General features: G+C 41.6%; 1 protein-coding gene across 1 annotated transcript; it reads left to right on the forward strand.

Annotated features, from left to right (window-relative positions):
* Positions 1–9355: 9355 nt before the first annotated feature.
* On the forward strand, positions 9356–11802 carry TCF21 (transcription factor 21). The gene is made up of 2 exons (XM_065401950.1): positions 9356–9805; positions 11713–11802. The coding sequence occupies exons 1-2, from the start codon at positions 9356–9358 to the stop codon at positions 11800–11802; spliced, it is 540 nt and encodes a 179-aa protein (XP_065258022.1).
* The last annotated feature ends 253 nt before the right edge of the window (positions 11803–12055 follow it).

Below are 12055 nucleotides of genomic sequence, written 5' to 3' on the forward strand. Positions count from 1 at the left end.
AGGCAACTTCACTTAGAATGGTCTCTTACAATATGTGTGAACTATTTACGCTAAACAACCTGTTCCACCTTGTATTTAACGGTGACACTCTGAATACCTTTCCCAGACCTGGAGAAAAGCTCTGTGTAGCTCAAAACTTTGTCTCTTTCATCAACAGAAGTTGGTCCAATAAAAGATATTACCTCACCCACCTTGTCTCTTTACAACCTATATGAATCACCTTAATCATCTTCCACTATATTTGGTTCCTGAAGGAGTTGTGGTAACCCTCCCAATGGAGTTGCATACAATCCCTGGCCCACAGAGATATATGAACTTAATGTAATATGGTCCCCAAAAATATTGCATGGGATTGCAATAGTTGCCACAATGATCACATATATATCTTTGTTTAGTTCAAAAACGGTTGGATCAGGATTTTCCCCCTAACAAACCGTGATGTACATTTGCAGCACAGTACAATTTGCCTCAATGTCACATGATTTCAAGCTCTACCAAAATGTCCCTTGATTATGGGGGATATTCCATATCCTATCTAAATTCTCCTCATAAATTATAATCAAAGAAGTTCAGATTTAAATGTAAGATTTACCATTAGCTTGTTTTAGAGATGACAGAACAAATTAAAATACGTTAAACCCATAAAAATTTATGGGATAAAAATATACAGCAAGAACTAAAACTTTTAAAAGGCATCATTTAAAGAGAGATGCCTCTCTACCCATATCACCTTGGGCTGTGATCTCAGCAGATCTTCCAAGATAAGCAAGTCCAGGTCTAGAACGTAATCCTTCCTTGGGATATGCTAGCAAAGACCACTGTGTTAACTCATATGTCTTGGTCAAATTCCTAAAATTTGGGGATAACTTAGGATGAAAGGCACCCTAACTGTAAGATAATATTATTTAAGATGCAATGGTGTGCCCTCAAATAATCCCCAGAAGAGTGGAGAAGTATTTCTTCTACACTACCCCAGTGAGAGGCTTCTCAGGGAAAAGGATTATTACACCTCTACCCTGATATAATGTGACCCGATATAACACGAATTCGGATATAATGCAGTAAAGCAGCGCTCCGGGGGGGCAGGGCTGCGCACTCCAGTGGATCAAAGCAAGTTCGATATAACGCAGTTTCATTTATAACGCGGTAAGATTTTTTGGCTCCCGAGGACAGCGTTATATCGAGGTAGAGGTGTATTTGTAGAAGATAGCAGCCTCAAAGAGTACGACTCACACCAGGAAAGGGCAAGAAGAACAGTTGTAGAGGGAAAATAAATGGAAATTGGTAGCAGGATGCTTGTGAGTATGATTTTCCATACTAGCCACCTAGAAAATTGTTTAAAATAAAATCTGCGGCCCAGCTCTTTTGAAGTGACTAGTGATTTGCATTCCTCAGTTTTGGGGCACCCAACTTGATACACCTTAAAGGGGCCTGATTTTCAGAAAGGGGGTGCACGTTCTGAAAATTAGGCCTCTTTAAGGGTTCTCAAGATGGACATCTAAAGCAGAGGCATTCAGATCTCTAGTTTATTTGGAAAATCTTGGCCTCTATATCTATATGATCTGTACCTAGCTATACCTACAGAGTAGTAGTACGGGGGAAGAAAGATCTCCTTTCCACTCTGTAGTTTTTGTCATCTTTTCCTCTCACTTCTCCTGTAATTTTAGTTCTTCAGTCCTTTCCCAACCATGCTAAATTCCCCTTCAACATGCACATGCGCACACACACACACCACACACGCACACACACACACGTGTTTCTGGTCTTCTTTTTATTCTCTTCCCCGTTTCATTTTTAAAAACTGTTTTTCTCTAAATTACATACATTGAGTTTTATTATGTGCTTTTGCAACACTGCTTTCTAAAACAACCATGTTTTCTATATGTATTACAGCTCTCCATCTATTAGACGCATCATAAAACCAAAGGGCTGGATTGTGGCAAACAGCCATGACCCCACTTTGGGGGTGTGCCAGGAGCTAGGAGAGTCATTGTTTGTGAGACATGTACAAGGCCTGTCAGAGCTTAAAGGAGTGCAGGGTGACTGTGGTCTCTGCACCCCCTAGGAGATACAACATTTGCTTTCCTCTGTGTACCCCCGGCCCCAGCTCCATTTGTTCCGGCTAATTGTTCCCAGCTCAGAGCCATGCACACACACACATCTCCAAGAAACTACTGAGTTGAGCAAATCCATGTCCCTGCATGCAACCACATATATGTGTGTGTATGTATGTAACTAGTTTTCTGGTTTGTTGCAGTACCATTTTCAGCCGAATACTGGCTTTGATGGGCATGGGTCTCCCATTGATTTCAGTGGAGCTGTACATGTGCCACTGAAGGCTTAATGTGGCCCCATATCGGAGGTGGGAAAGTGGCACCCCACATGCCCAGTGGAGTCCATGGAGGCCTACAGTGCAATTTGTGGCCAACTCCACCTGTAAGAGAGAAATCCAGCCCATGGAAACAATGGGTCCCAGCATGTGGTGCTTAATTTGGATGTAGATGGAGGACATAGAATGACCCACTCTATTAAGGGTGAGAGCAGCAGCTGCAATCTGTTGCATTTTATACCACATACCTGTGTCCCTTGACATCTTGGAAAGTTGCCACTGCAGCCCCTATCTTGACAAAAGATGGATACTCCTGGGGCAGGGTGACCAGACAGCTAGTGTGAAAAATCAGGACAGGGGTGGGGGGTAATAGGACCCTATATAAGAAAAAGACCCAAAAATCGGGACTGTCCCTATAAAATTGGGACATCTGGTCACCCTATCCTGGGGCCTGATTTTAGGAAGTTCAAGTCAATAGGAGCTTCAGATGCTCAACCCCTCTGCAAATCAGGCTGTGTGTGTGTGTGTGTCTCGCCAAAGAAACAAAACCCACCAAAATTGTTGTGATTCCCCCTCTCAGACACACCCCAACAATGACAACAAGGTCTGGGCATTTGCATCCTGCTTTTCCATTTTTTCAAGGAGCTGAAACCATCTTTCACAACTGTGTCCAAGGTACTAACTATTGGAAGACAAAAGAGGGAAATTATTTCTTATCAACAAGCTTCATCATGTTTTAAAACCACAAAAATGCAAAGAATTAGCCAACATAGAAACAGTATGAAAAGAGATATTCAAAATAAAAACAGTTATGTCTGCTCTTTAATCCTTCAGTGATAATTTTTCATGAAATATATTGCTTCTTGCATACTTCTCTTTTGAGCATTTGGTAGAGGGACCTGTGATTTATAACGTCAACTATGTGGCAATGTTTCTGAGATGCATCCTGTAAGCATTAGATAATATAGTGTGTAGCACAGATGGGCGGATACTACACATCATTGTCTGTGAGTTCTTGCTTGCATTTTAAAATGCATGTGCATCAGCCGTGCTCACACCCTTTTTGTGTTTGGCTCCTACAAACGTTGGAGAGATCAAGGCTTATTTGCGTGCATGGTTGTGAAAAGCAAATTGTAAGCTTGTTGATTTGCTCATGTACAGCACAAATGGTAACTTATGATGATAAACTTACGTTGGTGATAATACTGAAACTACTTGTTTGTGTGTGCCTATAATTGTAATGTGTCTCTTGAAGGAAAAATGTATCCATCTTCTGCTGTTATAAATATGCCTCTACATTTTGTGCTGTTCACCAGTAAAGGTAATTAATAGATCCCATACAAACTTAACCCAGCAAGGCGAGAGGATTCCCAGTAGTACTTATCTGAGACCTGTCACAGAGGCAGGAAATGAGTCACACAGGGACATGACTGCAGCCTTCATAACTAGGGCCACAAATGCACACACACTTCCTTTGTTTCCAGCTTCTGTTTTGAACGTTAATATCACCTGAAGTCAACGCTGTTCATATTCTGCCACTCTTATTCATGGAGCATCACTTTGTGGGCAGCTTTGTTGATTTCAATGGGACTGCATAACTAGTAAGATACTACTCTACATGAGTAAGAGTGGCAGAATCTAGACAATTATAGATGATGACCTATATATAAGATTGCCTGACAGTTACCATTATAAAACCCTGTTTTCAATTGCTTATTATTTTGGCAAATTTTAAGAATTCTGTCTGAAATTTTCCATGGTGGCTTGAGCTGTTTGTTTGTTTGTTTGTTTGTTTGTTTGTTTGTTAATTCAGCAGAAATGGTTCAGCTATTTTACAGGATGAGGTTAGGGAAAAAATATGTTGCATGGCCCATGATAAACAATTCTTACAGCCATTTTGTTGAAAAGCCCTACCATCTCCATGCTTTGGAGCAGGAACTTAACATTTGGCAGGGGACTCACTCTAGTGTCAGGGATGTGCCTTTTGCACCAATTCTCCAGGGCATCATTCGGCTGCCTTAAAAACAAGAGCATCCTTTCTCTTCCTGCAGTTTCCTGTCTCATTCACTAGATGCCTTCCAACTCCTACAGCAAGTGTGGCAGGGTCCTACAGACAACAACCTCCTTCACTACACAACTCCTGTGCACTGAATGAGGCAGGGGTCCTGTAGAAAAAATAGCATGTGATCATGTAATTAAAAACTGTATCATAAAGCGTAGGCACAAAAGGAGCCAAATTAGTGTTGCAAGGACAACGTTAATTCTGGCATTTCCTAACTTTTGATTTCTTGATTTTGTAAACCTAAGGTTCTTTTAATGTAGTTTTTTGTATGTAATTATTATCATGATGATAGCTATTTAAAATTAGCATGTAGCATTGTATGGGTTTTTTGAGGTCATTCTACTCTCTCAGATTTAGCTTTTAGCTGAGACCAAACACGACTATGAGCTATGTCAGCCCCAAAAGATTTTTTGTGAAAATTATAAAATGAAAATTGGAACTACACAAGGTACTAGAACTGTGGGGTCCTGTCTCACCTGTGATCTCAATTATTCCCTTCTGATGCCAGGCAGTGTTGAGGAGAAAGGTGCAGAGAGGACAAGAGGCATATGGAGTGGGGGGAGGAGTACATTAGGATAAGGAGCCTAGTGGAAGCAGGGAGACAGCAACGGGAGGCTGATGCGGGGGATAGAGAGAGAGAAACTGGGACTGAGAGCTAGGGCAGAGGGACAGAGGGGCTGGGCAAGAAGATTGGGATAGGAATGGAGGAGACAAAGACTGGGAGCTGAGGGACACTGGACTGGTTGCATAAGGAGACTGGGACTGAGAGCCCAGGAGGGAGATGCTTGGAGTGTCTGGGTAAGGAGACTGGGACAGAGAGCTGGGGAGAGACGAGGGCTGAGAGCAGGGTGAGGAGAAAGGGGAAGCTGGGACTGATTGGATGAGGAGACTGGGAGCCAGGAAGGGAAACAAGGAGGGAAGACTGGGAGCCTGTTGGGGGCAAAGAGCTGAGATTGGGGACTGGGGGAAACTGGGAATGGCTGGACAAGGAGACTGGGACTGAGAACCAACAGGGGTGAACAGAGCTATGGGAAGACAAGATATATCTGACAGGGAGCCAGGGTGCAAGGGGAGAACTGTGACTGGCTGGACAAACAGACTGAGACAAGTAGCTAGGGAAGGTATGTGGAGAGACTGAGATTGGATGAGGAGCCCAGTGGGGGATACTGGGACTGGCTGGACAAAGAGACTGGGACTGGGGTGAGAAGCTGCAGGTGGATGGGGAGCTGAGCCACAGAGGCCCAGATCCTCAAAGGTATTTTGGTATTTTATTTCAATGGAAGTTTGGATCCTAAATACCTCTGAGGATCTGGGCCAGAGAGATTAAAGTCAAACGTGACCACCAATTTGGGGTGCCCAATCTGAGACTCTTAAGACCTGCTTCTTCACAGTACTTAACTTTCTCTAGCGCTTGATATGTTCAAAGCACAACTCCCACTGACTTCAGTTCCAGCTGTGAGTGTTCAGCACTTCTGCAAAACAGATCCCAGGGTCTCAAGTTGGGTACCCAGAAAATAAGGAACACACAATTAGTGACCACCTTTGAAAAGTTTGGTTTCGTGACTTGCCCAGCATTCCATGAGAACTCTGTGGCAAAAACAGGGATAGAATCCAATTCTGCACGGCAGCATTCATCTGTCTTAAGCCTGAGGACCCCCACCACTACCATCACCACTACCACAACCCCTCTAATATGTTATATCTATGAAGTATTGTCTGCTTTTGTAGTCTCTGGCTTTGTGGCTTTGATGAGTTGTAAAACAGCATAATTGCCTAATTCTATTGGATATCCTGTGAAATGTGTGGGATTTGGAAACATATACAAGCTGTAAATCATTTAACTTTTTGTACTTTTCATTGTCTATTTCTCAATGAAGACTATTACAAAATTAATCACACACACACAAAAAAGCATATATATATATGGAGTATATATATATATATATATATATATATATATATATACTCCATATGTTTCTATATTAAAAATATGATCTAGATTATTCTGATTTTCAGAGTATATGTGCATGTGTATGCATGTATACACCCACACCCTCTGTATCCATTTTTATAAAAAAATACAATCTATATTAGTTTGATTTTCAGAAGTGCTGAGGACTCAAAACTCCATTTGAAGTCAATGAAAGCCAAAGATGCACACTGTCTCTAAAATTCAGATTCATACTGTCTGTGTGTGAAGATGCATCTAATAATGTATTTATTAGCATGTGTTTTAGATGTTTTCATAAAATCTGAAAATTATTTTTGCTTTCCCATCTAGTCAAGACTTTGAGAAATTTCTAGGATGCAGTTAAAAGTCACTTAACTGAAAGCCTATGGAGACATACTGCTTGATATCCTTTTACTATTTTCTATGTTTTTCTTGTGCTTTACATATTGCACTCTGTGGTCACTTGTGCTCAAAGAAACACGCACCTTCAACTTGATATTTCTGTCATCCCTGTTCTGGGAAGAATCCTGTTGCTGGTTAATAACATCAATCACTTAGGCCATAAATCTTTGCAGTGGATATGGTCATTTAAATCTCCACCTGCACAAACAACAATCAGGCATAGAAAATAAAAAAGCTCATAAATCTCCATGCTGGTGATTAGTAATTTTTGGATCTGTAACAAGGATGTTATAAAGAAAGAAATCCTAATTCATTCATTAGAGCTGATATGCTGACAATTTGTTTAGTTTATAGCACAGGGAAAACGCAAACAGGGCACAGTTAACATAACATGACATTAGAGGTTAGTGAATTCCCAACAGATCCCAGAGCTTGAAGATATGATATCTTAATATTCTTATCCTATTCTGAGTAGGGGGTGTTATCTTGCAGCCAAATGGCAAGGACTGGTTTAAAGTTTAGATCTGCACTTCTTTTTCTGGCTTATATAACTAAGGGAAAACCTAAATGGATGAAGAGCTAAGAGATACTTTCATTGCTTATTAAAATCTATATTCAATAATATTTGTTCCTCTATAAAAACTCTCATCTGAAGATCTCAGACCACTATACCATCATTTACTAATTTAGCATCACAGTATCCCCTAAATATTATGTTGGTTTGGGGGTTATTTTAGAAGTGTGGACAAAGGGCCTGATGCAGTGCTCACAGAAGCCAATGAGTCTTTCTCCTGTTTTCAAGGAGCTTTCGATCAGGCCTGGAGCAATTAAGTTACACATTGTGATTAAGTCTCCTAAGTAATTGTTTTCCCTTGGGCCCAGATTGTACGTTCTGCATACACACAGAGGGCACCACCCATATGTGGATCTGCTTTTCTGTAGTCCTGTTCTCTCCTCCCACACATATGCACAACCCAATCTCCAGAGAGACTTATTTTTGGTCCAAGATCTATGTGTGGGGAGGGGACGGGATAGGGAAGGAAATACAACAGGCTGCATTTACTTTTCTATGGAGCTCCCTCTACACTTGCCCCCTCCAGGGGCAGAGGCATGTAACCATTGACTTCAGTGGAAGTGGAGTTAGGCCAGAGATGAGAGCTTTTAAAAATCTACTATATATAGTTCAGAAAAAGCTTTACATGGGTTTTAATAACATTTACACATGTACACATTATGGGTGGGATTATGAAAACACTCAGTATTGATCTAACTCTGCACTCATTAAAATCAGTGGTAAAATTCCTATCGACTTCAATGGCAGCAGAAATAGGCCAAAGCTGAGTTCTTTTGAAATTCTTACTCTATGGGCCACCCCATGATGTATTTACTCAGACAAACCCCCCAGCAGGTCTTTGATAATGGATCATGCAGTAAACTGAATATAGACAACTAGATCTATTTCTACAATATAAATGAACAAAATAAATATTAACATAAGTACCAAAATCTTTGAAAGAAATATATTTATTTAAATTGATGTTTTATTTAAAGGCAACTTTTTATGCAAACTTTGCAACATTTGGTAAATATTTTTCCTGATTTCATTTCAATTTGCAGGTATATATTTTTATTCTATTTCTTATTAAAAGAAAATATTCTAACATTAAATTATAATATCACTTTGCACTTATACAGGGCCTTCATTGGAAGAATTTCTAAGTGTTTTGCAGATACTGATGAAATAAATTGAACAGCATACCTGAGAATTAGGGAATAATTAATAAATAATTATATTTATTATTGTTGTTGTTTTTATTATTGTTATTATTCCCATTTTACAGATGGGTAAACTCAAACACAGAGAGATTAAGGTGCTTAGCCATGGTCACACAGGAAGCCTATAACAGAATTCGGATCTCCTGGCTTCAATTTCTGTGCTTTCACTAAGGGACTCAGCTTCTGTGTTTCAGAGTATATCCTAATAGGATGCATTCTCAAACAATCATCCACAAATTTCTTTCAGATGAGTTTACAGGACACAGTTCAGAAGCTCTGTGTTAAAAATCCATCTCCAAGTCAGCTACCTGGTAGATCCTCTGGGCACCCTGATCAGGAGGCATTTTAGCTTTCATCAGGAGTCAGGGACAAGGATGACACCAGACGCCTGGGTCATCTAGCAGGCAGGAGAGAGAGCCATGCAGAGTTCTAAGGGGCAGAGGAGGGGGGAGCTGCCTTGCTCCAGTTGGGAAGATTTGAATTACAATGTTGAGATCACTGGAACTCTTCTTTGGTGCCTGTTTTCCCCTCCTGCTCTTGAGCAGAGGTTTGTGAATGTGGTGAGCAGCAACAGGCAGTGGCCGGACAGGGCCCCTCCCCTGGGCTGCAGCCGGATCCGCCTCTCTATTCCCCAGATAAATTACTAGTGTCCTCACCAAATTCCTCAGCTTTCTCTCTCACTCAAACACGGGCAAGAAGCGGGGGTGGGGCGGGGATCCTCTCTTGCCTGCAAACCTATCACACCCCAGGGCGAGGGGAAACGTCTTCTCAGCCTGAGGTATTCACCCAACGCCTGCCCCTGAGGAAGCTTTGATCTTTGTGCATCTCTCAGACCATGTCCACTGGCTCGCTCAGCGATGTGGAAGACCTTCAGGAGGTGGAAATGCTGGAATGCGATGGCCTGAAAATGGATTCTAACAAAGAGTTTGGGACGTCGAACGAGAGCAACGAAGAGGGCTCCAATTGCGAGAACGCGTCCCCCCAAAAGGGGAGAGGCGCCCCAGGCAAGAGGAAAAAGGCTCCCACCAAAAAGAGCCCTTTAAATGGAGTGAGCCAAGAGGGGAAGCAAGTCCAGAGAAACGCTGCCAACGCCAGGGAGAGAGCGAGGATGAGGGTACTCAGCAAAGCTTTCTCGAGGCTTAAGACCACTTTGCCCTGGGTACCTCCAGACACCAAGCTTTCCAAACTGGACACCTTGAGACTGGCATCCAGCTACATTGCTCACCTGAGACAGATCCTGGCCAATGACAAGTACGAAAATGGTTACATTCACCCAGTCAATCTGGTAAGTTCCTGCCTGGTCGCGTTTAATAGTTCATCAATACACTTGATCACTGAGGTGAAGGGAGGGGGAAATCAACATGTGTTGTACCCTTCAGAGTGGACTGCTGGCAGATCCACTGAGAGTATATTTGGGGCGAGGAGTTATTGCGTTTATTAGAATAAATCAGACGCCTTCCAAGTCACCTCCCTCCCCAAACGCTGTTAGTTGACTTATAAAAAGATCTTAACATTATAATGGCACTAGCTTTTCCTGTGTTAATCTGCTCAAAAGGGGGTGACAGGTCAAAAGCGCTGCAACTGTGCAAATCGATTCAGTAACATCTTTTACACACACACTGTTGGGAGAGAGATGACGTCCCTAAAAAAACTGTGTAACAAGTTCATTGTATTTATCCAAACAGGATTTCTCGTTCAATTAAGTACTTTAGCATTGTTCAGTATATAGGAACAGGTCCGATTTCTTAAGGTTCAGTCTTCATTTCTTCTTTATTTTCTGGTGTTTATTGATGTAAAATAGCACACACACACACATAAAAAAATTGCTTTTTTTAAACATCACCATAGATCTGTTCTTTCATTACCTGGGATTTGCTGTTCTCGGGATGTTTCTTTTATAAATGAGAACTTTAGAGTAGAAAAAAACCCTCTAAATCCTAGGTGAGAGTTGTCTAATTTAACCACGGATTTAAAAGATGTATTAGGTAATTGTAGCTATTACTGTAGCGTTGGAAGTACAGTAAAGATAAATGAAACACAAGTTCTCTCGTGTGTGTGTGTGTGTGTTTGTGTAATTCATTCTCGCTGTACTGCCAACCTTATCCATAATAGTAATAATTCAAGCCACTACAAGGACTGAATACATTTTCTAAAATCGGTGGTTAAAATAGATCATTCTTACTCTTCATTTAGCGTTTAAATTTTAATACATGTTTGGACATTGCACGATAAATGAATTTCATCAAACATTGTGGACGTTCAGTGGGGTGATCTTTTTAAGCTGCTTTTCAAACGTTTTGGGCTCAGCAGAAAAAATAACCGGCAGTTTGCTCTCCACAAGGTGATTTGATAAGGATTTGCGCTATTTCTTTTTTAAATAGTTGCATCTTAACTTGTGGGTAGACCCAGCAATCTAACAAGTGGGCAGACTGCAGTCTGAGGGAAACCCCTTTGTACTCCTCGCAAAATATGTTCGGGTGTGCAGCTTTTTGTTGCTAAGGCTATTAAAGGAGGCTGCTCTTAGTGCAGCGGTAAAACGAGGGGGAAATAATATAATTTAAATTATGGGTCTAATCCTGCACTCTTTTACTCAGCTAAACCTCCTCTTAACCTCAGTGAGACTTTTACCTGAGTAAGAACAGCAGGAGTTGGCTTTCTAATAGTATAATTACAGTAATCGGTACAGTATAGAAGGCTGAGACTTTTGGTAAGATGGATTTCATTTTAAAAGCAGAGGAGCAGGACGAGAGCGGTGCCTTGACATTACCCAGTTTAGGAAGAACGGTTTCGATCTGTCTTTACTCGTATATCCTAGTATTAATTATGTGCTCAGGAAAACGCTATCGGTTATTTAAAAAGCGACAGAGAGCGGTTTCTGGGATGGCTAGAACACGATTCATCACTGGGAGGACTATATATAATCACAAGGGAGAGAGACGAATGTCTTTGGGAGGCTAAACGTTTTTAGGTGTGTTGCCACTGCGTACAATCCGGCGGAGTCATCGCTAGAAATGATTAACCCAGCACTTGGTTGCCTAGCTCAACCACTTTTTATTGCTGATAAAAATGTGGCGAGGCTATTCTGACCGTGTGTTCTGGTGTAGCACAGTCTCACTAGACACTTGTAATATCATAGTGATAACCCCATTCTTTTTTATCCCCTTTCCCACCCCATGTCATTTCCTGCTACAGACTTGGCCTTTTATGGTGGCTGGCAAACCCGAGAGTGACCTGAAAGAAGTGGTGAACACAAATCGCCTGTGTGGACCTACGGCATCCTGACCAACCTCAAGCCTAGGAGACCATCTTCAGTGTGTAAGGCGGGGGAAATGGAGAGGGAAGCTGGAGACTCTTCCCCCCCCCCCCCGGAACACTTTATAGAGACGAGGGGATTCATCCTCAGTAAAGAGGAGACCAAATGTACATTAGCAAAGACTCCACCCCAAAGATCCCATATATTTAACTTTATTAACGCGTGTACAGTTGATTGTCCGGCAAAGCAGCCTTGCTGGTTCAAGTGCTAATAGCGAGGAAG

This window comes from Emys orbicularis, chromosome 3, assembly GCF_028017835.1.
Source record: "Emys orbicularis isolate rEmyOrb1 chromosome 3, rEmyOrb1.hap1, whole genome shotgun sequence".
NCBI lineage: Eukaryota > Metazoa > Chordata > Testudines > Emydidae > Emys > Emys orbicularis.

What these genes read in the sequence shown, in the direction of transcription:
- TCF21 (XM_065401950.1), top strand. Translation starts at nt 9,356, where the DNA reads ATGTCCACTGGCTCGCTCAGCGATGTGGAAGACCTTCAGGAGGTGGAA. An exon ending in ACATTCACCCAGTCAATCTG is followed by an intron (nt 9,806 to 11,712) that starts GTAAGTTCCTGC and finishes TTCCTGCTACAG; the next exon opens with ACTTGGCCTTTTATGGTGGC.